Source organism: Melospiza melodia, chromosome 18 (genome assembly GCF_035770615.1).
Source record: "Melospiza melodia melodia isolate bMelMel2 chromosome 18, bMelMel2.pri, whole genome shotgun sequence".
NCBI classification, from domain to species: Eukaryota; Metazoa; Chordata; class Aves; order Passeriformes; family Passerellidae; genus Melospiza; species Melospiza melodia.
This window is the reverse complement of record NC_086211.1, coordinates 3176100-3202133: the sequence shown is the minus strand read 5'-3', so window position 1 is coordinate 3202133 and position 26034 is coordinate 3176100. Positions and strand designations below refer to the sequence as shown.

General features: G+C 43.7%; 2 protein-coding genes across 9 annotated transcripts in view; both read right to left on the bottom strand.

Annotated features, from left to right (window-relative positions):
- RNF216 (ring finger protein 216) overlaps positions 1–1891 on the bottom strand; it is a 75836-nt gene extending 73945 nt beyond the window's left edge. For 2 of the 4 annotated variants that reach the window (XM_063171710.1, XM_063171711.1), the window contains exons 1-2: positions 1797–1891; positions 1060–1171 (exon numbers count right to left, since the gene is read on the bottom strand). The gene's annotated coding sequence lies outside the window, so the exon portion shown is untranslated. The remainder of the gene's footprint in view (positions 1–1059; positions 1172–1796) is intronic. The other 2 variants (XM_063171712.1, XM_063171713.1) reach the window with 2 other exon arrangements.
- A 1102-nt stretch (positions 1892–2993) lies between these two features.
- The window catches only part of SMURF1 (SMAD specific E3 ubiquitin protein ligase 1), a 46495-nt gene continuing 23454 nt past the window's right edge, over positions 2994–26034 (bottom strand). For 2 of the 5 annotated variants that reach the window (XM_063171709.1, XM_063171705.1), the window contains exons 2-18: positions 23713–23751; positions 23214–23322; positions 22275–22408; positions 22097–22162; positions 21171–21246; positions 20619–20872; positions 18216–18300; positions 16234–16380; positions 14942–15146; positions 14557–14660; positions 12983–13097; positions 11875–12053; positions 10921–11058; positions 10444–10564; positions 8792–8993; positions 7892–7976; positions 2994–7231 (exon numbers count right to left, since the gene is read on the bottom strand). In XM_063171709.1, the coding sequence (XP_063027779.1) occupies positions 7132–7231; positions 7892–7976; positions 8792–8993; positions 10444–10564; positions 10921–11058; positions 11875–12053; positions 12983–13097; positions 14557–14660; positions 14942–15146; positions 16234–16380; positions 18216–18300; positions 20619–20872; positions 21171–21246; positions 22097–22162; positions 22275–22408; positions 23214–23322; positions 23713–23751 (2159 nt within the window). In that variant the 3' untranslated portion in view covers positions 2994–7131. The remainder of the gene's footprint in view (positions 7232–7891; positions 7977–8791; positions 8994–10443; positions 10565–10920; positions 11059–11874; positions 12054–12982; positions 13098–14556; positions 14661–14941; positions 15147–16233; positions 16381–18215; positions 18301–20618; positions 20873–21170; positions 21247–22096; positions 22163–22274; positions 22409–23213; positions 23323–23712; positions 23752–26034) is intronic. The other 3 variants (XM_063171706.1, XM_063171707.1, XM_063171708.1) reach the window with 3 other exon arrangements.

The window sequence follows — 26034 nt, the reverse complement described above, 5'->3', positions numbered from 1 at the left end:
CCTGTTCAGGGATGTACCAGAGGCTGCTCAAGGTTTGGATCTGCTGAGTGATGGGTCTCAGATTTCCTGCCTCGCCTTCCAAACAGGCTGCTGGAGGAAAAACCCTCATGCCATCCTCTCTGAAAGCAGGAGAGGCCATGTTAGCTGAGCCTGCAAAGGCCAGTCTGAATGCCTGACGGGGGACACCTGCCTTTCCCTCCACTGCTACACTGGAAACCTGCAAGAGCTCCAAAGTGCATCAGGTGGGAGAGGAGAAATTGTTAAAAAAGAGGAATCAACCTCCACAGAGGCAGAACAGAGAAGCAGAGATCTGCCCACAGGTCTTTGGCTGTGCCTCTCAGCCACCAAGGCACCTTCCAGAACTGCTGCCTGTTCCACAGGGAAAGAAAGACAAGTGGGAATACTCTGAAAAGCTCATGGACATCAAGCTTTAGTCCCTCAGCACCATGCCTGGATTATGGAAATAAAAGTGCACAGCAGCAATATCAGCTCCTCTCTTTCAAAGCATCAGAGGTCGCAGGACAGTGACCAAACCGTAAGAAACTGAACAGAAACATCAACAGCTAAACTTATTTGTATGAAAACTGTTACAGGCATCTGTCAGTAAGAGTCTAAAGTAAAATGTTGGAGGACAGTCAAAGACAACACTCCAGGTCATAAAGCACAGGTGAGATGAAAGGAAAAGCTCCCCGGGCTGGGCTGGCAGGTGCAAGCAGCTGTTACCCACCCGGGGTTCCAGCCAGCACAGCTGCAAAGCCGGGGATCCATGGGATGACTCTTGAAGCCAATTTACATTTTGCCCACCCCAAAGCACTGCCCCGGGCCAGCTCACACTCCTCTCTTCACACACACATGCCTGAGTTCCCCACAGCTCAGACTTGGGTGGGATCCCAACCTGCCTGCAGCTATCTGGGGGAACAAGGTCAGCTCCAGGGGCAGAAAAGCTCATTCCATAAACGCAGTGTACATTAACACTCCCAGGCTGTGCTCCACCACGGCTGGCTGGCACTTGGATCAATAGAAAAGGGAAAGAAGAGGAGGAAGAGGAGTATCTCTTACACTGATCCCTCAGCTCCGAGGACAGCTGTGTTTGGGGTTTCTTTCCTGCAGCAGCTCCCACAGCAGATACCTGAAATGTCGAGACGTCCCAACAGCACCGAGTGCTCCCACACTGAACAGGGGTCAGAAGAGAAAAATCTTTTACCTTCCTCTGCCCACCAGCTCCGGCTTATCCCCAACACCAAACCCGGGCCCGGGGTACCGGCACAGCCGTGAGGAGCCCCGGGAGCAGCGCCTGCCCCGGGTGTCCCTCGGGGCTGCGGGGGACACGGGGGCGGTGAAGGGACCCCCTGACCCTGGGAAGGGGGAGAAGGGAGCGGCCCAGGGGGGATGGAGGGCGGAGGGAAAGGACCCAGCCCTGAGGGGAGCCGGAGGGGGCGGCGGTGTCCCCGATCCTGAGGAACAGCGAGGAAGGACTCGGCCCTAAACGAACGTGGAGGGGAACGGGAGGACGGACACGGGGACGGCGACGCGGGGGACCCGTCCCTGAAGGGAAGCGCTATGCGGGAACGACCCGTCCCTGACGGGAAGAGAGGGGAAGGTCCGGCCCTGAAGGGACGCGGGGGAAGAGGAACGGACAGAACGGACACCGGGCCCTGAGGGGACGCGGGGAGAGGGGGGAGAACGACCCGTCCCTGAGGACAGGCCCAGCCGGGAGCAGCGCCCGACCCCGCGGCGAGGGGTCCGGCGAGGCCCAGGGACGCCCCGTGGGGCGGCAGGTCTGTCCCGGCACTCACCGGCTCCGCGGGACAGAGGGGTCACCCCGGCACTCGGCGGCCCCGGCGCCCCTCCGGCCCCGCTTCATTTAACCGCCGCTCCCGCCGCTTCCGCCCGGCCCGCGCCACGTGACCGCGCCGCCCCGCACCATAGAGACACGGCCAGGGAGGGACAGAGCGGCGCGCGGGGACGGGCGGCGCGAGCGGGCCCGGCCCGGCCAACCTACCATAGAGACACGGGGGGCGGGCGGGCAGCGGCGCGGGACGCCCCCTGCCGGGCGGGCGGTGCTCCCGGGGGACGGGGCGGGACCGGGGGGCGGGGCCAGGGCCGCACGTGCGTGAGGGGCGGGGCCGGGGGGACAGAACGGAACTTTTTGGGGGCTCGGGGTCGCGGGGGGAGAACTGAACTGTTTTGGGGGGTCAGCAATGGGGAGGGGGGCCGGGGGGCAGAATGGAACTTTTGGGGGGCTCAGCAATGGGGGGGGCAGGACTGAACTTTCTGGGGGCTCAGCAATGGGGAGGGAGGCCCAGGACCCCTGCACAGGATCCCCCTGGAGCAGGCTACAAGGACCCTTCTCTCTCTTAGCACCAAAAGCAAAGCAGAAATCAGGAAAATTTGACAGAAAGTAGTTATTAAAGAAAACAGCAGTGTCAGTGTGTGACAGAGCACTGAAGAAGTGACACGATTTCCTGCTCCAGGTAATGAAATCGTTCATTCCCTGCTGCTGGCTGACACGAGGGGTGGGCTGCAGCATTTGTTCATACTGTGAAATTACTGAAAGAATAAAAAGCATTTTATTTGTACTCCCTTCTTTTTTATTTATTTATTGAACAAAATTCTGGCCAGAAGAAACCTCAGCTTTCAGCATCAGGGAGGGAAGGCACTGCTGCAGCACACACCAACACTGAGCACCCTCCTTAAACTTGCTCCTGTCCTTCCCCACTTGCAAAGCAGCAGTAATTAGGGGAAAAAACCCAAACAAACAGGAGAGCAAGGATTAATCAACATTAGAGAATCTTTATCCAGCTTTCATTAAGGGGGAGATTATAATTTCTTTCTGCAAACTGAGGTTTTGGAAAAGTATTCTCCCTGCAGAGGACTTTCATCTGGGAAGTCCTTATAGAGCTTTTAAAATCAGCTGTGTTTTGATACTTTGTCCACTCTTTTCCTCTGATTCCCACAAATATTTTAACAAACAAAACAGTAGCTACCAAGAGTTTAAAGTTGTGAGTTTATTGCATATGTAACAAAAATGAACATGACCTCCTGGGTCCAGCCTACTATACAATCACTGTTTATTCCAGCTGGTTCCATAACCACATTAAATAGAACTAGTATTTCCTTAAATACTTTGATTTAGACATAAAATGAAACATTAGTGTACAACTTCCACAAAATAAATCTGCAATAAAAACAGTGGGAAGAATAACAAGGATAGCAGCAATACTTAAACATGACATTACAAAATAATAAATTAAAAAAATACATTATAAAGTGGTTGAGGAACAACAACAACGATAACAACAAAAAAAAAATTAACAGATTAAAACCAGATCCATACTGTGTTTCTGGGAATTTGCTGTGCCACACAGCCCCGAACCTGGCCTGGTGGCTGGATCAGTAATTTACAAAACCTGTTGGATTTTACAACCACCTCCACTTGAACTGAGGACACACTGCTGAGCTGATGGCACCGCCTGGAGCTTGGAGCAGCCTTTTTGGAGCAGGGTCTTGTCTAACATAATGCCCAAGAGAACACTCACACCCATCCACCCAACAGTCTGCTTTGTTCCTGCTGGAGCACACGAGCAGAGTGGGGGTTTCCTACATCCCTGAGCGTAGAGTAGAGGCTGAAGAGCAGCACCAGGGCAGGGCTGCTGCAGCAGAGGGGTTTGTGTGGCACAGCAGGGACACCCACTGTGCTGTGCCTCGTCTTCCCTTCGGGTCACACCCAAGAGTTTCGGCGCTGGAACGTGGAATGGCAACACCAACACGGGACTCCATGGTTTTCTTTGGGCAAGTTTGAGAATAACAACTGAGTTCAAGTGCTGGCAGAGCGAGTGGGGATGGACACACAAATTCGGACAGCTGAGGTTATCCCAGACCTCTGAGAGCCACTGGCTCAAGCCAAGCTAACTCCTGCTGGCATTTTGTCCTTCCCTGGCCTTGCAAGAACAGCCCATGGCTCCAAAGCCATTCTGCCTCACTTCTTGCTGTTCCTCCATCCACCCAACCAGCTTTAAGGCCTGCCTCAAATGCACGTACAGAACAAGACAAAAAATGTCTCTGTCGTCACTGAAGTGGCACAAAATTGCAAAGACAACACGACGGGAGAGGTGGTGAAGCTGTTGAAAAGAGAACTGAAATCATTTAAAAGACAGTGCCCTATTCTTGTTACTGTCAGTACGGAGGAGGTACCTTGACAAGGGCTTTTAAATACAGCAAAAAACAGAGACTTTTCCAAACAACAATCCTGCCTATTCTTATTTTGTGCATTCAATAAAACACTGACCTAGCAAAGACATTAGGAACTATCTTATGTCAACTGGGTCGTTGACATAAAGCTACTTGACCTACAGATCTCCAAATCAGGGGCCTTTCCCTTCACCTCACTTGGTTTGTACTGAGCCAGTTGTGCTGCAGGTGTGACAGGATTTCTATTAGGGGTGGGCTTTAGTATCTGGGTTTTTGGGGTTTTTTTACACTTCTTTTAGTGAAAAATCCACATGAGATTGCATGCAAAGCTTTTGGGCAATAATCCATTTTGCATTTTTCCTATCTGACTGGTTTATTGCACATTCAAACGTACTGAAAGGATTAAATACACTCTATGAACAGGTTTGACTTCAAAGCAATTTGGAAAATCCAGGGTTCTGGGGACTCTGCTACTCAGCCTGGGACTGCAGGGATGCTGTCTGCCAACTGCTGCACATCCCAACAACCAGAACTGCAGAAACTGGGCTCCAAGTGCCAAAAGATCCCCACAGAACAGGGGGCTGAACATCCTCTCCTGTACAGTCCTGCAGGATGAGCACCTTTAGCCACCCTGTGCAAATCTCACAATATGGTACAACTTTACACCTCCGATGCGACTCCCGACAACAAATCACAAGAATTATGGTCAATGGCAAAAAGAAAACCACAAACAAACAAAACAGAGAAAGATGCCAGGTTTTGACAAATCTCTACTTTCTGTCCTATCACAGTTTAAAGCTATTACCAAATGCAATTAAATAAAAAAACAAAATAGAAGTATTCCAGTAGACATCTCCTAAGGACAGTCTCTTACCCACAGCTGAATTTCAATGCACTATTCCATTATTCCATTAATGTAACATCTGTTAAGTGGTTCAGTCATCAATCTCCCTAAAAATCAGGCTTGCCAAAGAAAAAAAAATCCTATACAAGCAAGTCTGCTTAAGTTTAGACATGTTTGATAGATAACTGGGTCTCTCTGAAGCCATGTTATTTGTTAAAATACTGTCTCATCTTGGTGTGCCAACTGGAAAAATGTTAGTGATTCAGTGTCTTAGGTTACAATGTCAGATGTAACCAAAAGTATGTACTCTATCACAATCTGTTAAAACCAAGTGGGGCAGTGCTCTTTATCTCTTCCATGACACATCCCTGATAACTCCCTCTGGAGGAATTATCTTATTTAATTGGGCCACTGAGCCTCAATGCATGACTGACAAAATCACATCGCCCATGGTGAGATGCTCCACCCAGGGGGAGGAACCAAGCATTCCTACCTGGATATAATCTGAGATTGGGAACAGCACAGCCTTTACCTACTGCATTCCCAGAGGACAAGAGCTACATAACCACCACTGGAGACCTTCAGAGGAGGACCAGACCCTTCTACAGGATCCCTGCTTCAACAGAACCACATCTATCACTTCAACAGGACTGCAGCCACCACTAACTTGGGCTGCCACCACCACCCTGACCAACAGGGTGTCAGCTCCTAGCCTGACTCTGTCACTTTAAGCCAGCGTTTCTGTATTATTGCCTTGTTATATATACTAGTAAAGAGCCATTATTCCTATTTCTCATATCTTTGCCTGAAAGCCCCTTAATTTCAAAATTGTAATAATTTGGAGGAAAGGGGTTTACATTTTCCATTACAAGGGGGGCTCCTGCCTTCCTTAGCAGACACCTGTGTTTCAAATCAAGACATTCAGGTATTGGATTTGCTTTTGTTTCCCCTGTGTTAGAGAACAAACCTTTTAATATTAGTTTCAGATATTGGAAAAAATAGCCTTATGGCTCTCTGGAGAAATTTTCATCCCTACATAACTGAAGTCATAAATTGTTCCAATAGCTTTCTGTAACATTTAGAATGTATTCACTATGCAGTTCCCCTTTCACCTCAATCTCCAAATAAATCTTTCCCAAGGCCAAAAAATTTGAAGCAGGAGTTTGTTCTGTTAACTTGACTTTTAGTGATTTCCATGTGAGTCTTAGAATTTAAAGTCACACAAACACATCTTGGGTAAAACAGTGGCACAGAAATCACAGCTTTGGGATTGAATGGATCTTCATCCTCTGTCTCCTCCTCACAAGGCTTCTCTGCAAGGTACTCACATCTGAACAAACGATGGAAAGTAATTCTGCTGGAGAAAAGAATTGTTTTCACGTGCAAAACAATTAGATTTCAGCCAGGACAACCAAAAAGAAATCATACAATACCGTTTAAGCTGTCCCAGATTCCTTCACTTTTCTTAAGGTGAGCCACAGCTTCCACTGGGAGCTTCCTGCTAAGGCAGAACTTGGATTTCTTTACCTTTCAGTTAAGTGTTCATATGGAGGTATTTTCTGCTAGAAGTTTACTTTTTAAACAGATGTTTAAAATGTGCAATGCAAATTCTGGTGCCAGTCAGACACTCTGCACCTGCTGGATTCTACAAAGGCTCAACCTTGATTTAAGACAGACTAACCAGGTGCATACCAGTTTCAAGTCCTCAGCAAATTAAGCTCATTCTCAAATACACTTTGATTCTCCTATTAAAAAAGCCCCACAGGTCGCTGACCCTATCACAATATGTGTTACAAATCTAGCAGAATATCCTGTGTAACCAAAGCCAAATGCTGAATTTGGCTGCATTTCAGGGGGGATAGAAGAAGAGGGAAGGGGTTATTGTAACAAAGGGGAGAAAATAGAGTTGGGAACCACCAAGAAAAGCCCCGACCCCCCCCACCCAAATCCACCAGCGACCTAAGGGAAACAGCCTCATCTCTAAGTTGTCAGAGTTCAGATGTTTCAGACAGCTTAGCAGGAAGTTCACAGCAAGCTTCTTCTAGCTTTTGATTTGGTGGTCCATGAGCTAGCATCTGTTTCCTTTGGTTGCTTTTTCATTCCACAGCAAACCCACAAGTCTCTTCCACAGCTGTCAACAGCTTCTCATAAAGCTTCTCGTATGACTCATAAGGCGGAATGTCGATCCGGTTAAAGCTGCAGGGAAAGGAACAAAACACTGATGGATCTGAAGGGCTTCTTGGGGAGAAATGTAAAGAGGTTGCACACAGATAGAAATTGTAAAAACTCTCAGCTGTCTCAGTGGCCAAAGGAGACAAGATGAAAACCAGCTATTTCTACAGCAGGAATGCACAGCTTAATAGGGCAGCGTTTGGGATGAGGAGGAGGAAGAGGAAGATGCAGGAGACTCGCAAAGAAAAAGCAACACATCAGGCAAGCCCACTCTGTGCCCTGCCTGCAGACAGTCTGCTGCTGCTGACACCATTTCCTGCCTCTGATGGAGTGAGATTTCCGTGCAAGGGCTCAGGCTATGCCTATACTGCAGCAACAGCATGAGCTTGCAACATTCGACATCTGACAACACTTCTTTGTAATGAAGAAATAAAGAAATAAACTTACAAATGTCTCACTACCCAGAATAATCACCTCTGGAATAAATGAAAACCACAGGTAGTATAGAAGACAAGCTTTAAGAAAGGCAAATTATTTTGCTGGCTGCAGAGTACAGATATATCCAAGCTAACAGAGCACTCTTGGAGTCATCCATGTGTATCACATGCCTCACCCCTGCCCAGGACAGAGATGACTCCTTTAAATCAAGACAAAGGGAGAGGAAGCAGAGTGTTTCCATCTTACCAAGTGTGAGCTTTTGGAAGGTTGTCTGTGTTTGCATCTATTAAATGGATGGTAAACAGTCTGGGTCCTGCAGCGCCTGTAGAACCTTAGACAGACATTCTAGTTAATGCACTTCAACAAAGCATCATTCACACACACACATTTTGCTGTGTATAAAAAGGCAAGAGAGGAAATTACAGCTCCAGCTGCAAGCCTAAGTATGTCCCAGGCTAAATCTGTAGAGATATTTGCAGCTGATGAAGGGATGGCAGAAGAGATAGGGCTGTTTGTGACAATCATTTTACAGACTGGTATTTTGGAAAGCTGCTAAATTTGATATTAATGAAGCTGCACCATCAAAAATGAAAATACTTAAGTGCATGAAGGTTTTCCTTGTAAACTAGAACTAGTATTTTAATTTTGAACATCAATTTACTGTCAGCCAACAAATGGAAGGTGATCAGGAGATCAGAACAGCCAAGGACACTGCCACATTTTTGATAAAAACCTGCAATTTTCAGAAATTTGCTTTAAAGCCTAATGGTTTGTTGCTGAACACTAAGGGGAATACAATTCTCACATGAAAAAGTTCTTTAGTCAGCCATATATCCCTGTGCACATTTGCACGGAATTATTTGAACCTCAGAGCACAGAGCTGCAGAAGACTGACGAGCCAAAACTGACAGCAGTCAAAGCACTGCACAGTAACAGATCCACCAGCTTCCATCACTATCAGCAACAGCCAAAGTGTTCAGCAGCAGCTGAGCTGCTGACAAATGTAAAACAGCTCTCAAGCTCTGAAGTCTGCAAGTGCTTGACTTATCCAGTCATATGCTGATATTTTACAAGGGGCCTGTAAGTGCCACACCACTTTTATCCCTTTCCCCAACCACAGATTAACTCAGCCTCCACATCAGTCACCTTGTAAAGCCTTGAAACCTTGAAGTGGGACACGCGTCGAGCCCGTCACGAACTGCAGCAGCCTTGCCCTTCTTTCCTCATCAAATGTTTCCACTGCTTGCCAGAACCACTTGACAATGTTGCTGTCAGCCATGCAGTGCTTTAGGCGTGTGTTGGACTTCCAGTCATTCAGGTCTATCTTATCCAGGCCTCCTATGATCAGCTGTTCAAAGATTAGGAAGGGCTTTAAAGTCCAGAGTAATTTCAGGTTTGCAGTTATAAACCAACCACGTCACCAAGCCTGGCATTGTTTAGGTGCTTCACTCACCTTTTTGGTGCAAGGTAACCTTCCAAATCTCTCCAGTTTGACTGCAGAGAAACTGACCCCAAGCAGTGCTTTACCAGCATTGGAACTTTCACAAGCAACTAAGAGTCAGAAGCCCATGCAAAATCTGCTTTATTAAATCTGTGTTCCCTGGAAGGTGCAGCCTGTCTTTATGAGGGCACAGGACTGATTTGGAATAAGGCTGTGGCACAGCATCATTGTCCTGCTGCAGGATTGTCCTAGAGGTGCCAATGGAATCCTGCTCAGCTTGTGGGAACATCTGAGTTGCTTTGTTGCTCCACACCAAACTACAGAAACTTTTCATCTGCTTTTTGACACCATTTGTGAGAATCTGACATAGATCAGACATATCACTTCAATCTCTTTTCCACATGACACCAGGTTGCAAAAAGGAAGCTGCTGCTGGCCATGCATTTAACCACCTCCTCTGGCAACAACAAATAAACAGCACAGAGCAAACTTCACCCCTCAGAACAAAACATTTTAACATCTATTTTAACATATATTTAACATGTATTTTAAATTTCCCATAATATCCCACAGTAAGGATCCCATTGCTGAGAGCTGCCCTTGAGCAGCTGCCTTGTGCCACCAAGACAGCACCCACTTACACCTGCTCACATCATTAGGGGAGTTGTGACTGTTCTGACATGGAGAGTATTGAAATATTTAATGGATTTTTAATCTACCTTTTTAAGCAAATGGAATGCAAGAACTTTGTGGGATTAAGCAAAATGCATGACTGACTAGCACAAAATGCTTTCTAAACCACAAATGATGAATATTCCACAGGTTATCCTATTTTTTCTAGGAAGCAAAACCAGAGGAAAAATTGCTATAACAGGAACTATTTTAAGAAGTAGCTTTCTGCACCTCAGGATTTGATATAAGAAGACAAATTAATTTCTTTATATGCTCAACTCTTCTACTTCTGCAAACCAATTCCTGTGTGCAAACAGAAACAGCCATGCCTGAAAAGTTACTGGACAAAACACGTTCTGGGGTAAATAACATGTCTGGTCTTGCCAACAATTCCTCAAACTTGCAGTGTTTCCTCCTTCTCAGACCACCTGCCTCGAGCATTAGTCCTTGGATAGAAACCACAGTGTATTTGTCTTTCCCTGTTTAAGTAGAACTCTCAATAATATCAACCCAAAGAATGTTTAGAATAAACCTAAGAAGGTTTGGTTGAACAAATATTCAGCTTTCTGGTATATAGAATGGAATAAGTTTTGTGGTTTGTTTGTTTTATGTTTGTTTTTTAAATCAGTGCTTGATTGTGGATCAAACAAATTACAGAACAATAATCCATGTGGATAAAACATACCTCAAGTTCTTTCTGGTCAAAAGGCTTAAGGAGATGTTGAGGAATAAGTTCATTAAAACCTTTCTGCAGAGCCAGGAACTGTGCCTCTATTCCTCTCATGAACCGCCAGTTCACATACAGCCTGAGAGGGAGGAAGGAAGGAGTCAGGGGTGATGAGCTGGACAGCACTGGGGTTTCACAGCAGACTCACAAAATGCTCATTTTACAGAGGACCTTGTTTTAATACACACACTTTGTATTATGAAAGAAGTGCTTATCCATTCATTTTCCCATCAACAATAATTGCACCATCAATGGAAAAACCAAAATACATTCGGAACTTCATCTCCCCAGGTCTTCCAGTGAAAACATTCGTGTCATTTAAGACTCAGGAGTTCCCACCCAAAATCCTTACTTCCCTAGTTTCATTGTATACAAAAATTCTGTTTACTATCCTCTTCCCACTCCATTTGCAGGACATATTTCTGTTGGCAATACCTGACATATTCCTTCTTGTTCTCTTCTGTCACTGGAATATTCCTGCCATTTGGTTTGAGTTCATGCTGTAAAATCCTCCCGAAGGCGTTGTGCTCCACACAGAACGTGTGGTCCAGGACTGGTGTGATATCGTTCTCTCTGCCAATGCACAGAGGGGAAACTCAGCATTCCTGGCATTTTGCTAACTCTCAGTGGTGATGGTGACAGTTATCTGAGCACCTAGGTAGTCCTCAGGCTAAATCTCAGTTACCACCTGCATTTCACACACCAGAGGAATATTGCCACCATCACCAATTGCTGTATGGTTTAGGGCATGTTGAAGAGCCTGATCAGATATAGGATATTCATCTGATTCTAACAGAACTCAGGATACTGGATAAAACCCTGTATACAGAAATACACACACACACACACATATATACACCCAGCAAGAATCTGTTCTGCTGTCACAAATCTGAAGCACAGAAGAGATCATACATAAAGAACTTCAGCATCAGTAACTTCTTTAAATACAAAATTCAAAACAGCTTTTAGGAAAAGAAATTAAGATAACGCAAAGCAGTTCTGAAGAGTCCCAAAGCTACACTGACTGCTGGATCTTGTTCTGCAAGCCCAAATTACTTCCATTTATTTTCACTTTAATCAGAGCTGGCTTTCTTTTGAAGAAGGCTGTACTTCCTCTCAGACCTCTATCCTGAGTTTGGATTTTGATAATGATATTCTACCATACCCATGCCACCTTTAATGATTTAGTATCTATTTTATTGCAAGGAGAGTTTGCAATGAGAACTTTCCCTCAAGTACCTTTGATATATTAAGAATAGTTTAATGACTTTGTACAGACAGCCACCAAAAAAAGATTTTTGCAAACTGTTTGTCTGAAGCATCTCACTATGGCCAACAAACTCTACCCCATTTTCTCTACAGTGAGACATTGCTAAATTCAGTACTTACAAGATCCAGACTAAACTTTTGTGTAATTCTGGGTCAACAGATTCCAGGTCTGAGAGCTGGATGGGCTTCCCCAGCAGCTGCTTGTAAAAGGGAACTGTGAACCCCCCGTTGATATAGTGTCCATGGAACACAGCCAAACCCATTATCCGACCAACAAAATGGAAATAAGACAAATGGTCCTGCAGGGAGAGAGGAGAATCAGCCTTGGGAAGACACTGACATCTTGTGGCACCCTCGGTGGTTTGTTCTGTGTGAGTTACCTGCAGCCCTCTGGGCAAGAGCAGCCACCACTTCTCCTCACAACATAACCAAAACCAAAACATTAATGATTAAAAACCTTGAACAAGTCTCTGTGCATTACCTGATTAATAAACTGGATTAAAATCTTTAGACCTCTCAAAGGGAAAAACTTGGAAAAAGAAAATCCCTGTGAAACCTCCAAAATCCAAGAAGATGAGGATTCCAAACAAATGAGTTTATTCTTTATTTAGCCATCGAAATGTATCTAGTCCTGAGGAAGCAGAGTGCTTGTTTCCCTCATTTCTTTCATGTTCCTTTGAAACTAACTTTTGAAAGCTGAGGTGTAAGACCTATGGTTAACATTCCTCCAATCCACCTCCCTCATCTTCCAGTGCAAATGTCAGGAAATGTCATGTCAGGAAGAATTCCCTCTACTAATACAGAACTGCTGCTCCTTTTAGGGTCTGCATCAATACAAATCCTCCAGTAAGAGAAAAAGCAAGCACAGGAGAGTAGTAAGAAAGGGCAAGCAAGGGGTACATCCCTAAAAGTCATGGGGTGGCACTGCTGGGAATGCAACCAGCTGTGCTCACAGTGAAAATGAATTTCATCTGTTTTGTCTTCTCAGAGTCACTGTGCAAACCAATCAGTACTGAGGAGTCTCACAGAAATCAGATATTTATCAAAGGCTGTCATGTTTTTAATTTCTGAACAAAACCCCTCTGCTTCTTACTGTGTAAATATGACATTAACACCTTCTTATTCCAATTTACCCTGCAGTTTAGACACTTCTTGTGAAAGAACAGCTGTAAGAAACTGCAGAGGACATCTCTTGAAGTAGGAATTTTGTTGAGAAATTAGTACTTACAGGATTGATAGAAGAGTCTGGATTGATTTGCAGCATGTAAATATTATCTGTGGAGTACTGGAAGAGTCCATAGTAGGGATTCAACATTTCATGGCACAGTAAATACAACCACTCTCTGCCAAGAAAAAAAAACAACCAACAACAAATTTAGAAGAGTGCAACTTGCACCTAAGTTTTAGACAACACAATTATTGTGACTGATCAGTCATGGAATGTTTATTTCAAAATCAGATCCTCTTTTGCTGCCCTCCATTTGTAGACCAAAAGGGTGTGATTAAAACCCCACAATGTCCTACTCCACTCAGGGCAGACTGGGTTTAGTTTAGAAGCACTGAAGGGATTAACATCACTTAAAGAAGCTACAGCAAGCTGTTAGACAATGCCATCAACTAATTGAGTCTGAACAGGCCACACTTCCAAAAAAATCCTTCCTTTGTACAGAGTTCAGTTATAAGATCAGCCTATGAGATCTGCTTCTCTGCAACCTGTACAGTATAAGGAAATATTTAAAAAATTTGTGGATTAGAATCAGCTCAATTGCTGGGGATCTTTACAAAAGCTGTTTTTCTGCCAGCTTGGTGACTGCTTTCAGCAGAGGCCAGAAGGGACAGAGACCAAGTGCATTAAAAGCAGGGGTTGGGTAAATTCTCTCACCTCAGTAACACACAAGGACAGGAGCAGAACTAAAGCTATTTCTGACCTCCCAAGCCACCATGACAAATACCCCTTTGTTGTTAAATTTGGACAGCATTCCCAGGTCCAAAATATTCAGAGAGAACTATCAATTGTAATGCTTAGAAGTGGAGCTGTACTGATCTGGAACAGTCAGTTGCAACTAATGGGCAATTATGAAAGGCATCAGGGTAACAGGATGTCAACAGTGGAGACACCCAAGGTTGCCTGGGGTAAGGCAGCTCAGAATGTTCCAGCTTCTTTCCTTTGTCCAGGGATTGATCACTGAAAGACACCTAAGTGGGCAGCTTTTGTGGATGTGAGAAATTTCTCTGTGAATTTACACAACTCTGAGCCACCAGGTGAGCGTTTTTTCAGTGATGCTAAATCAGCTCCTGAATTTCAGATCTGATGTGACCTGCAGGGAGTTATTGTCATTTTTAAGCGGGAGGCAAGTCCTCGCTGAAATTTTAGCTTTTGTTTAGGATTAGTTCATCTCCACTCCTGCTCCAACAGATCAGAGAACTCTCCTGAATGCAGCTGAGAAATAACAAAAAGGAACTCTCCTGCAATCCATTTGTGAGAAATCAGAGAGGTGTGTTTAACAAAACCATGCCTGTGATCTGGGTCTCACTTCAGGGTCTATATACTCCCTGAGAGACCTCACAATTTGAGCTGATCACATTTTCATAACTTGCAGTGGGACAACTGTTATATCACAAGCTTCCACTTTCCAGTGTACCATACAAAGAGTGAAGTTACAGCCACCATCTATAAACTAGACCACAAATAATTAACATATGACATTAACAGGTAACTTGAAAGGGGATGGTAGCAACCATAGGGCACTTAAAGGGCAACTTTACAGTTAAGAGGTGTCACCAAAACCCCCAAAATCTCACCTTGCTACTCCTCCATAGTCCAGGCCCTCCTCTCCTCGGAATTTCACCATAAGCCTCTTTTTCAAGTCCTTTGGCCTCATCTTCATTATCTGACGATAGGATTCCTGTATGTGCATTTGTACAATTAGCTCTTTTACTTCCTATAATTAAGTCTATTAAGATTTCTCTAATACCATAATTAAGATCTCTGCATTTCTGTAATACACAGATTGTTACTGAACTACAGAAAACATGACTCTGAGTGCTAACCTGAAGCAAACTTCAATGACAACTGTGTCATGTGGTGGGTGTTTGTGAAGCAAAGTTGTTATAATCAGTGATCAGTTTTACTTAACTCTTCAATGACAAAAGCTGCTGTTAGCAGTAAAAAAAATCAATCAAATACCTCAAATATTTCCTCTCTGGATACTTCAATGCGACAGTGACCAGCCTGAGGTTGCTGAAGAGAGAGCTCATGTCTAAGAACTTTCAACTTTTGTACCAAGTCTCTTTCATATCTCTGTGCAGGCAACTCCTCACCCTCTTCCAATGACCCCTCATTTGGAGCTGGTAGAGGCTGCTGGCTGGGCTCTTTTAGCTGGCATTGATGGCTTGGAGAAAACAAGGACAATATTTAGTCTGGACACACAACAATAAGGAATGTGTAAAACAATGATGGAAGAAATGATTAAGCTTCTCTAAAAGGAACATGGAGTGAAATGCGTATTCAGCTGGATACTTCTGTACTATCTTTACATTAAATTCAGGGATGTAAGGAACACAGACACTTAAAGAGTTTCAGCATTTTTGAACTGTTTTTATATGGCAAAGCACTGTGGAAGGCTCTGGAGCATGATCACTGATTGCTGACTGAGCAGTAATTGAAGTTTGTGTGGGTTTCTCACACATAGAGAGAACTTTCAGGAGTGCAACAGGGAAAGAGATCTCTAACGGAACAAACAACACCTTTATAAAGGGAACTGTTTAACAACTGCAACTGATTTTATTCCAGCTTCAAGCAGAATGGGGCTGGGGATTCCTGACACAGTGAAAATACTGCATCTGTGGTTTTTAAGAGAGAAAGATAACACTTGACTCAAACAGTTGCAGCTTCATACACTCAACTATCCTTATCCATCAGTGCTTTATTTGGGCTGTAGAGCAATTATTTTTCAGATGCAGAGATTCCCTGGCTGGCTTCAAGCACAGTAAAAGTCTGGCCTTGGGCACAAGCAGCACTGCCAGGCTGCTTCCAGGGTCAGTTCCACAACAGTTCAGCTGCCTTTCCATGATGCAGAACCTGAGTTACCAAATCCTGCTAAACCCCAACTGGCTGTGCACAGCACCCACTGACCAGACTCCAGCTGGCTTTATACTCCCACTGTCTGGAGCTCAAGGGAGCATGAAGTTAGACCAGATCCAGAACAGACAGCACAGAGCTAGAACTGCTCATCCAGACAGACATGAGCTGCTGGGAACCCCTGGCAGATGTGGAACCCCACACCCAGCAACTCCAGAACTGTGCAGAGCAGAGTAAAACCCTTCTGAATAGTCTCAGCAAAAAATTTAGATAAAACCAGCACTGAGAATCAGTGCTTGGACCCTGACTACAGCACTGGCTGCATCTGTTCCTCAATTATCATTCAGGGTTTCATGACCCTCATGACTCCCAGACCTGACAGGAATTATTTATCTTACTTCATGATGTGATGTAGTCGTGGATCTGTGAATTGTGTGGTTCTGTTGTTATGATCTACAAAATATATTCTTCCTGAAACTGTACTTCTGACTTCCCAGCCTGGAGGCAAAGGTCCCAGTTCATCACAATTCACACTGTTAAGGTCTCTAAAGTGAAAAACAAACAAAATATTAATGCAGATGTGAAGCAACCAAATACCAAGATCACTTAAAAATTTAAATCACCTCTTTAATCAGGTTAAGGTTAGAATCCTGACTATTTGACTGAAAAACCACTGAGAGTAAGCCTTTTAACACATTCACTCACTCCTTTCTTCCTGGATAAATTTCAGGTATCACTCTAAGTGCTGCTAAAGGCAGTCACTCACTTCCAGGCAGTGTCTGAATCAGACACATGAAATGTATTTATACCTAAAAAGATTGAAAATACCTAAAGCTCCAGCCAACTAACAGAGGAAAACACCAAGAGTGGCAAGAAAAGGAAGGAAGGAAACATGAAGATTATTTTTAGGCAGAAAACCTATTGTTAAGTAAAGTATTCTTCAGACAGCTGGCAGGGATCCAGGGTTGAAGACACCACTTTGCAACTCCTCACCTAAATCTAACCATGCAATATTTGTATAAATGAGTTGAGAGGGTTTAGAAAGGTAGAAATGCTTTGCACACTGAAGGTGCCTTAGTGTCACAGTGAATATAAGCCAAGGGGACACTCAGGCAGACAGACAAACCCTTGTTAGGCTCCTTAAAGGAGATTATGGCTGGGACCATTTGCTGAGATCAGCTGTGCACCTCCAAGTCCTGCAGGGATCTGATTACTGCAAGTTTTAACCTGCAGCTCTGCCCCATGCCAAGGTTAGGTTTTTGCACCACGAGCTGGTAGCACAAAAGTCACCTTTAACCAGAATAGGTGTGACCTGTGACTCACAAGACACTGCTGTGTCCACTTCCACTGCTGCCCCTGAAACCCTGGCTCAAGGATTTGGGGAGAGGAGCAGCAGCACCTTCCATAAGAGTGACCAGCATCACTTGAAGAAGACACAAAGCTTTGGGCACACAAGCCTGACATGACTGATACAAATGAACAACCACTGTCATTTCTTCTTGTAACAATACCAGCTAATCTAAAATCAGCTATTTTCTTTCTCTCTCAGCTTAGTTTTTCATTTCCTTCCATACACTGAGCTTTTATCACCACTTTTGCCTGCACTACTTTGTATCATTTTTCTAATATCCTGTACCACATTCCTCTATTATCCAGACAGTGCAGCAGCTGAGAGTTACAAACTCCACTCTGGAATCTGGTGTGCAGGTGGCCCATGAAACAGCCCAGATTCAGAGCTACTCAGGAAGAGCACCAGACCTCACTCACAAAGACCTGGATTAACTGCAGGTTAAGGTTTAAAGAGGCTTTACTAAATTAATCATGTGAAGGATTCAAATTTTCTAGCTGCAAATTACTGGCCTAAAGCATAAAAACCTCAAACCATTTCAAGTTTAAAGATAACAAGTAATCTCTTATTCAGTTATACACAAGTGAGTACTAATAAAACAAAAATTACAAGCTGAATATTCAAGAAACAATTATTTAAAAAAAAATAAGTTAGTTTTTTCTTCAATTTGCAGTCCAAACTGTTTTCATACAGAAAAAAATTGTAAGTAAGATTCAGAAATTTGAAGCTTCACCAAAAACAGCCACATCAACATTTTAGGAAGAATTTGTCAAACAGGAATTCCTGAAGGGCTACACATTTTTTTCCTTTTTCCCCCCACACGATTCACAAGTAAATAATTCTTTCTTTCAAAAAGAGTAATCCTTAATGTTTGATGAAAAGGTAGCTAGAAACATCCCAAACAATTCCTCTGCTGGGAGCCCTCCCTTTAAATTCAGACAGGCCATTTAACAGATTTTTGCCCTTATAAATCCAGCATCCTGCCACACAAATACACACCAACCCCCCTGACTTTTAACTTCAAATCCATACCTCGGTATCCTTGGGTCGTGCCACGTGCTCACTCCAGTCTGTGTGTGCAAAAAATAAACCTGTCCCTGTACCGTTGTTCTTTGCTCTATAAAAATGGAAGGAAGATTATTCTAAATTACAAATCTTAAAAAAAAGAAAAATTAAACAGTTAAAAGACATTAGGATATTTTCCTCCTAAGATAAAGTACTGGAGCCATCACACTGATCTCTTGAAACATGGACTGTTTTGTCCTTGACAAATTTACTCTGACTACACATTTCAACATTCTTTTGAAATGCACAGATCCATGCACCAGCATGTTTTAGTTTGTACTTTTAGTATTAGATTGTGAGATAATCCAAACCCCCAAACTAGATTTCTCTACTCCTAGATTTGGTGTGCTCTTTTCTGAGGTTTAAATTCTCCTTAATCCCATCCTCACTAATCTTCTGTACTATTGGTTTCTTTGTTGCTTTTATATATTTTCCCAGTCTTTTCTCAAATGTGGGCTCAAACCTACACAACATGCCAAGGGGGAAGGAAAAAATAGCATTACTGCTCTAGTTTAAAGAGCTCTTTCCATTCGTTCTCCCTAGATACACAGCCAAGATTAGCAGTGAATTTTCTGTAACAGCATCATACCACAACCTCATGTTTAATTTACCATCAACCCCTCAGTGTATCCTGGCGTAGCCAACTGCTAATTAGCCAATCTCAAACTCCCATCTGCACTTAGTTCCTTTTCCAAAAGGCAGAATGAGACACGTGGACGCTGCTTGTTCCAACAGGCAAAACCCCTCGATGCATCCAAAGGGAAGAAAATTTTTCTAACTTCTTGGATGAAGGTGTTGGGGAAGATGAAACAGGAAAACCTTATAAATATGATTGCCTCGCAAAAGATTTTGAGAACATGGAAACTATAAGCAAGATTGAAATGAAAGCAAGCTTTGAGATCCCTCAGTTACTGAACAACTGGAAAACAATGGTGTGGCTGGACTGAAGGTAAACCCCTTTTGATGAAACAACACCCTCTGCTTGCAGACAGGTCCAAGGGTCAGAGCAGACCCTACAGCTTGGCAGACCCTACAAAGAGGAGTTTTTAGGGAAACCCTTTTGTGGGGTTGTATGTAAATGCTATAGGATGTAAATGCTACTGGATTTGTGTATTGTACTAGATTGGTTAGTGAGAATTAGAAATATTCAACACAGAAGAAGATTTATTGTATTGTAACAGGAACCTCTCTCTCTTATCCTTTTACGCTCTTACTTTTTCTACTCCTTTACTCTCTTACTCTCTTACCCTCTCATCCTCTCTCCCCCTCTCTTTTCTCAGGTCTGCTCCAACTTGTAGCTGGCAGCTCGAAGCAGGGCCCTGCACCCAGGCCCTTTGCAATAATAAACCTTTATTTTATTTCTGTAAAATAAACCACAAGTTCTATGACCTGGCTTCAGAGATCTCTTGTCTCTGTCCATCCCAACTGTCCTACCCCGCAACGCTCCTACATAAAGGAAACCCTTTTGTGAGCTTGTATGTAAATGCTACAGGATTTGTATATTGTACTAGATTGGTTAGTGAGAATTAGAATATTTCACACAGAAGAAGATTTATTGTATTGGACCGGGAAACTCTCTCTCTCTCTTACCCTTTTACTCTCTTACCTTTTTTACTCCCATACCCTCTCACCCTCTCATCCTCTCTCTTCTCTCAGGCCTGCTCTGAGCTGTGGCTGGCAGCTCCCAGCAGGTCCCTGCACCCAGGCCCTTTGCAATAAACCCCAAGTTCCACCACCTGGCTTCAGAGATTTCTCATCTCCATCCATCCTGACCATCCTACCCCCTGATGCTCCTCCATAAGGGAAACCCTTCTGTGGAGCACTCACAAGGAAACCCTTCTGTGGGGCACTCACAAGGAAACCCTTCCGTGGGGCACCCACAAGGAAACCCTTTCCGTGGGGCACTCACAAGGAAACCCTTCCGTGGGGCACTCACAAGGAAACCCTTTCCGTGGGGCACTCACAAGGAAACCCTTCCGTGGGGCACTCACAAGGAAACCCTTTCCGTGGGGCACTCACAAGGAAACCCTTCCGTGGGGCACTCACAAGGAAACCCTTCCGTGGGGCACTCACAAGGAAACCCTTCTGTGGGGCACTCACAAGGAAACCCTTCTGTGGGGCACTCACAAGGAAATTCTTCTGTGGGGCACTCACAAGGAAACCCTTCCGTGGGGCACTCACAAGGAAACCCTTCCGTGGGGCACTCACAAGGAAACCCTTCCGTGGGGCACTCACAAGGAAACCCTTCTGTGGGGCACTCACAAGGAAATTCTTCTGTGGGGCACTCACAAGGAAACCCTTCCGTGGGGCACTCACAAGGAAACCCTTCCGTGGGGCACTCACAAGGAAACCCTTCCGTGGGGCACTCACCGTAGCCCTCAGGCAGCTCGGGGGACTGGTGCCCGTGGGGCCGGTTCTGAGGGGTCTGGACGTGGGCTCTGAGCTCGGGGGTGCGCAGGCGCTGCGCCTGCAGCCGCTGCTCCTGGCTGGGGGACTCGAGGAAGCGGCAGCCGCCCCCTCCGGCCGCTCCCGTCGTGTCCGTGTACGGCGCCGGCTCCTCCATGAAGCAGCTCAGCGGCCTCCCCGGCCCGGAGTCTTCATAAACCGTTCTGAAAATGGGGAAACTTCACGAGTTTCCATCACAACAGAAGTGAATGCAGAAATAAATGGTTCTCTCTCCCCACAACTAAAGTACTTTTAACTCAAGAGGCGCCATTTTCTTAATGTTTTTATAGCTAAATTTCTCTGCACTGGTAACAAATAAAATCAAGCCTTACCAAGTTCAGCCTAATAATCCTACTGACAGATACACACTCCCAGAAAATGCAGAAGTCACATTGTTACTTAAGTTTCTAATGTTAGTTACAGTCTTTCCACACATAGACCATTGTTCTAATTAAGTGTAAAGAAAACAATCCTTACCCTTCATTCTCCAAAAGCCCTCTGCAGTCTACTACAGAACCTCCTGTGCCTATTCTGTCCCGTGTTTGTAAACTGACTGAAAGAAGAAAACACAAGCTCAGGTCAATAAAAGAAAAACTGCATTTTTAAAAACAGCAAAAAGAAAAAAACAAATCCACATTTATACAGGGAAAAATATTAAGGAAAGCTCTACCCTATGCACAAGAACACATCACTTACCAAAATTCCCTCCATTCTCTTAAAAAAAGCATTACTAATTTTAAAAATGCTTTTTTAAAGCATTACTAATTTTTAAAAAGCAGAAGAGAAACCAGAGTGTCATCCCCTCAAAACTTGAGTTTATTTCTGTAAATATCAAACATGTCAAGTTCTACATCTGGGTTTCATGAGGACCTAGAAAGGGAAGCTGGAAAAAAACTGCTCACCACTAGATGTCATCTTAGGGTGAGAATTTGAGTTTGCCAAATATATATCACTGAAAAGCTGGAGTTGGTTGGGGGCAGTAAAACGTGGGGTAAATTTGCTGTAAAATGAGCACGGCCTTGTTGAAATTTGGAAATGGCTTGCATGAGTCAAAAGTATCAAACCAGCAACTTGTAAAATGTCTTATAACTCCTCCAGATCCTTTTTTGACACCCAAGATTCCCTCTGCCTGTCACCTTGCCCAAATGCATCATTTCCCAGTGACATTCACCCTTCCAGAGATGCAGCAGAAGCCTTGCCAGATGCATTCCCTGATTTTAATGCTGTTTCCCATCATCAACTGAGAGGAAACAAACTCCTGCATAGGAGTGTGATGAAAATTTTTAGGTTATGTAATTTAATCCCAGTAAAATAAGAAAAAGCAGCACAGAAGCAGTGACTAGAGGAGTTTTTCCCTATGGATATTTACCAAGCAGATGGAATTTAGCTGGGATCATTCTTACCCACTATTTGGCCTCGGACAGCATCGGTGTCTGTGGGGTTGAGTTTGCATAGATCCAAACGCTGGTCTGCAAAGGAGAATTGGAAAAATCAACCCTGGCAAGGGCTGGGTGGGAACATTGACTACTCAGCACAAGGTATGGAGGGTTCTTGGTCACACCAGGGAGGAATTGCTCTTACATCCAGTATCTTTTAGCCTGCTGATGGCATTGGAGAGGAGTCGGACACACCCCAGGAAGCCAGCTCCCTGTTTCTTATGGATTTTTTTATGGTTCCATACACTGATGGTTATGGAATCTGTTTTCCCAACGTATCTAGAAAGATACATATTAAAAGAGTAATTTTAGAAATAATAACCTCTTTTTACTCCACAGAGCTGACGCTGTAATTGGTACAAATTCTGACACATTTTAGTACATTGGTCATGCCTCTTTATTAGAAGTACACAAGTGCTTATGCCCAAAATGCTGTTATTAATGAATTACTGCACAGTGATTTCACACAGCATGGGAAATTGATATTGCTGCAGCATGAATTTAACTACAGCCAGCCTCATTAAAAGCTAAACAACAAGTCGATTAACGTACAAAACTGCAGAATTTATGGTTCTCATAATTTGAAGAAAATAAATCATTCCAACAAGGACAATTTTCTGCAAAAACTGGATGGCACTGCTCCAGGAGAGCTCACTAAGCCTTTGTGCTGTGTACCTGCCACACAAATAATTCCAAATTCAAACACCTAAAAGCAAAGTACCGCTTCTTTATTAATAAGGATTTTCTTGGAAAAAAAATCAGGGTTAGAGGGGATATTGGGAAGAAATTCTTCCCTGTGAGGGTGGGGAGGTCCTGGCACAGGTTGTCCAGAGAAGCTGTGGCTGCCCCATCCCTGGAAGAGCCCAAGGCCAGGCTGGGAGCAACCTGGGATAGTGGAAGGTGTCCCTGCCCATAGCAGGGGGTGGAATCTTTAGGGTCCCTTCCAACCAAATTGTTTTGAGATTCTATGAAATGTGACTCTTCTTCCTAACACAAAATGAAGTTGCAGTGCCAACCCTGCACTATTTATTCAGTAGACAAATCTCTGGGGTACTGTTTATTTATGAGCTTAGACGCAACTCACAGATCATAATGCTGGTTCCACTTGGGGTCCAACGTGTTCTTCACAGTGTCAGTGGAATGGCACTGACCTGACCCATCCACAACTATTTTAGCAAACGGGTCAGGAAGTCCTGTGGAAAGGAAAAGCTGCTGTTAAACACAGTCCTTTGTTTTGCTGCTTCCAAGACAACGCCATTAGAAGCTCTCCCCTCAAGAAAGGACAGTTGCCATTATCCTGAAAATATTTTAGTAAATCCTGTGTTTGAGGATGCTCCTGGTACCCCCCAGCACAGAGCTGTGAGCTCTGCCTGTGCTTCCATCAGTCAGACTTCCAGCTGGAATCTGTGAGCCCTGAGTGTTGCCAGCCCTGAAGTGCACACAATCTACACCCCAGAGTAAGGTGTACTGCTGTAGTAAAGCAGTGCATTGACACACACAGATGAGCCTCCACAGTAATGCACCATCTCCAAATAAATCTGATTAATCCAAAGCAGAAAGCCACACAATTGGGACATACTTACTGAAGAAATCTTTCTTTGCGAGATTCTTGGCACATAATACTGCAAAACAAAAAAGCAGATAAAGAAATCTTAAAACCATAAAAAAAAAAAGCTTTCTGGTAATCACATCAGCTCAATTAATACCTGATAATAATTCATAAAAAAACACCTAAATATTAAATGTGAGCATTGTTTTCTTTATCTGGGATTGGAATATTTACATATAAATTTGGCTTTATATTTGCTGCTTTAATTCTATTGTTACAACACACAGAAGATTTAATGAACATCCCTTTGCATTAAAACCTCATAATTTTCTTTACTGCATGTTTACACAAATACTAAGTCAGATTTTTGTTGTTGTTTGAGAATCCATCCATTTTAGAACAAAGGCTAAACATTTTCTGAATAAAGAACAGTTCTGGGATTCCTGGAAGAGACCTCTTCACTAAGTGCCATCAAATGCAGTGCAACCTCCTGCTCCTTGCACACACAGTGTGGGTACATGGTGAAACAAAGCATGGCAGGCAACAGCAGAAGTGTATGTAAATACACAAAGGTTTGGGGAGAAGTATGGCAGGCCTCACTCAGGAGAAAAATAAATATACTGGAAAAAAAATCTGCATCAAGATGTTTTCCTTTGAAAGGGCCACAAATGAGACATCGTTTCCCTCTCTCCAATTCTGCTCACCAGCACAGCAGTTTAAGAAAAAAATTACATCAGGAAATTCACATCAATCTCCATTTCTACCAGGTCTATTACCAGTTACAAGTCTAATTTTGCTTTTCCATAAGGACTGCTCAGTAGGATCTCAGCAATCCAAGTTGTTTAGTATCCATTAAACTCCTCTAACAGGCCAGGAAAAACAACTCCAGAGCCAAAGAGGAAAATATTGGAGCTCAACTTATCTCAAACCAAGATCCAAGAAAGGAAGGTAACTATAAAAGACCTAATTACTGCTGAGGGAGTCTCTTTGCCCAGTGGGAAAAAAAATCTTTCAGCATGAGAATGAAGGCTCAGAAGATAATCAATGGGCAATTCCCCAGGTATGGACCATTTCCCCTTCTCATCTCCATCTCCCCTTCTTCCTGAATTACCCTCAGTCTCACTGTAATTCTACACTGGGGAAAGGAAAGGTGCAAAGGAACAAATACTTTATTTATTTATTTTTATATACTTCTACTAGAATTCCACCTCTCAGCTCCAGAGAGACATTCCCTACGTAACACAGGCAGCAGAGAAAAAACTGCCTCACCTCCCATGTCAAGCAAACAGACCAAAGAAATCCACTATTTAACCCAGAAGCTCATGGAAAAAAATACACAAATCCTCCTTCTTAGTAATAATTAAAGCAGCCACACCAGGAAAGTATTTTTAGAAGGGATTAAAAATTACTTATTTCTTACACTGGTAAACTATAATCAGAGAAAGCTTCTCTTGCATTTTTTTAAACAACTGACCAAAAAGAGAAGTGTGCCAGACTCTGGCAATTCAATTTGAAACAACACAGGGTTAGAGAATCACCATCCGCTGCCTGTGGAAGGACAGAGCAACCTTTAATTTCCTTTTCCTGTTGAGAGTGTTTCAGAGGAAAAACTATTCAAGAAAGAGAGACTAAGTACAAGTAAAATAAGAACTTTAGCATGCTAGTACCAGCCAAAAAGAATTCTGTGAGATTTTTAAAATCAACTCTACTTTGCCATCCCCAGTTTTAAGAATTATCTATTGAGCTGGAAAAGGATGACATCTGTAACTTTCTGCATATGGTTTGTCCATATAATTATTGCCTTTATTCCATACTTCAGGTGTGCTTTCAAAACAGCAGCATAAATTTCTAAAGCTATTATTGAAGAATTATATTTTTCATGTAACTCTTTTCCCTCTGCCCCAGCCTTTCAGTCTACAGTAGATGAGCACAGCTGCCAATTTTCCACTCACAGCCTGTGAAACCCTCAATTTTCGGTTGCAAAAATTATTACTCTTTCTTGTAAGAAAAATATTGGCACAAAAGCTAATAGCTGAAATAAACCTTTATGGGGCAATCTCCAGAATCAGGCTGCCCGAGATGGACCATTGGCTCTGTTCTACTATTTGCATGTTAAACCCACTAGAGCAAAAAATATTTGCAAGAGCTGTATCACTTAAAAGCCACAGATTTCTAAATTCCAGTAAAAAAACAGGTGGCAAAGGTCAGCAACGGGAGCCTTGGATGTGAAACCACGCCAGGAGCAGAGCAGACAGCCCCTCCCTGCTCTGCAAAGCTGGGACTGGGCCACATTTCCTTCTCAAACACATCAGCTCCAACTGATGGCTGCTACTTCAAGCCCCAAATGCATGGACTT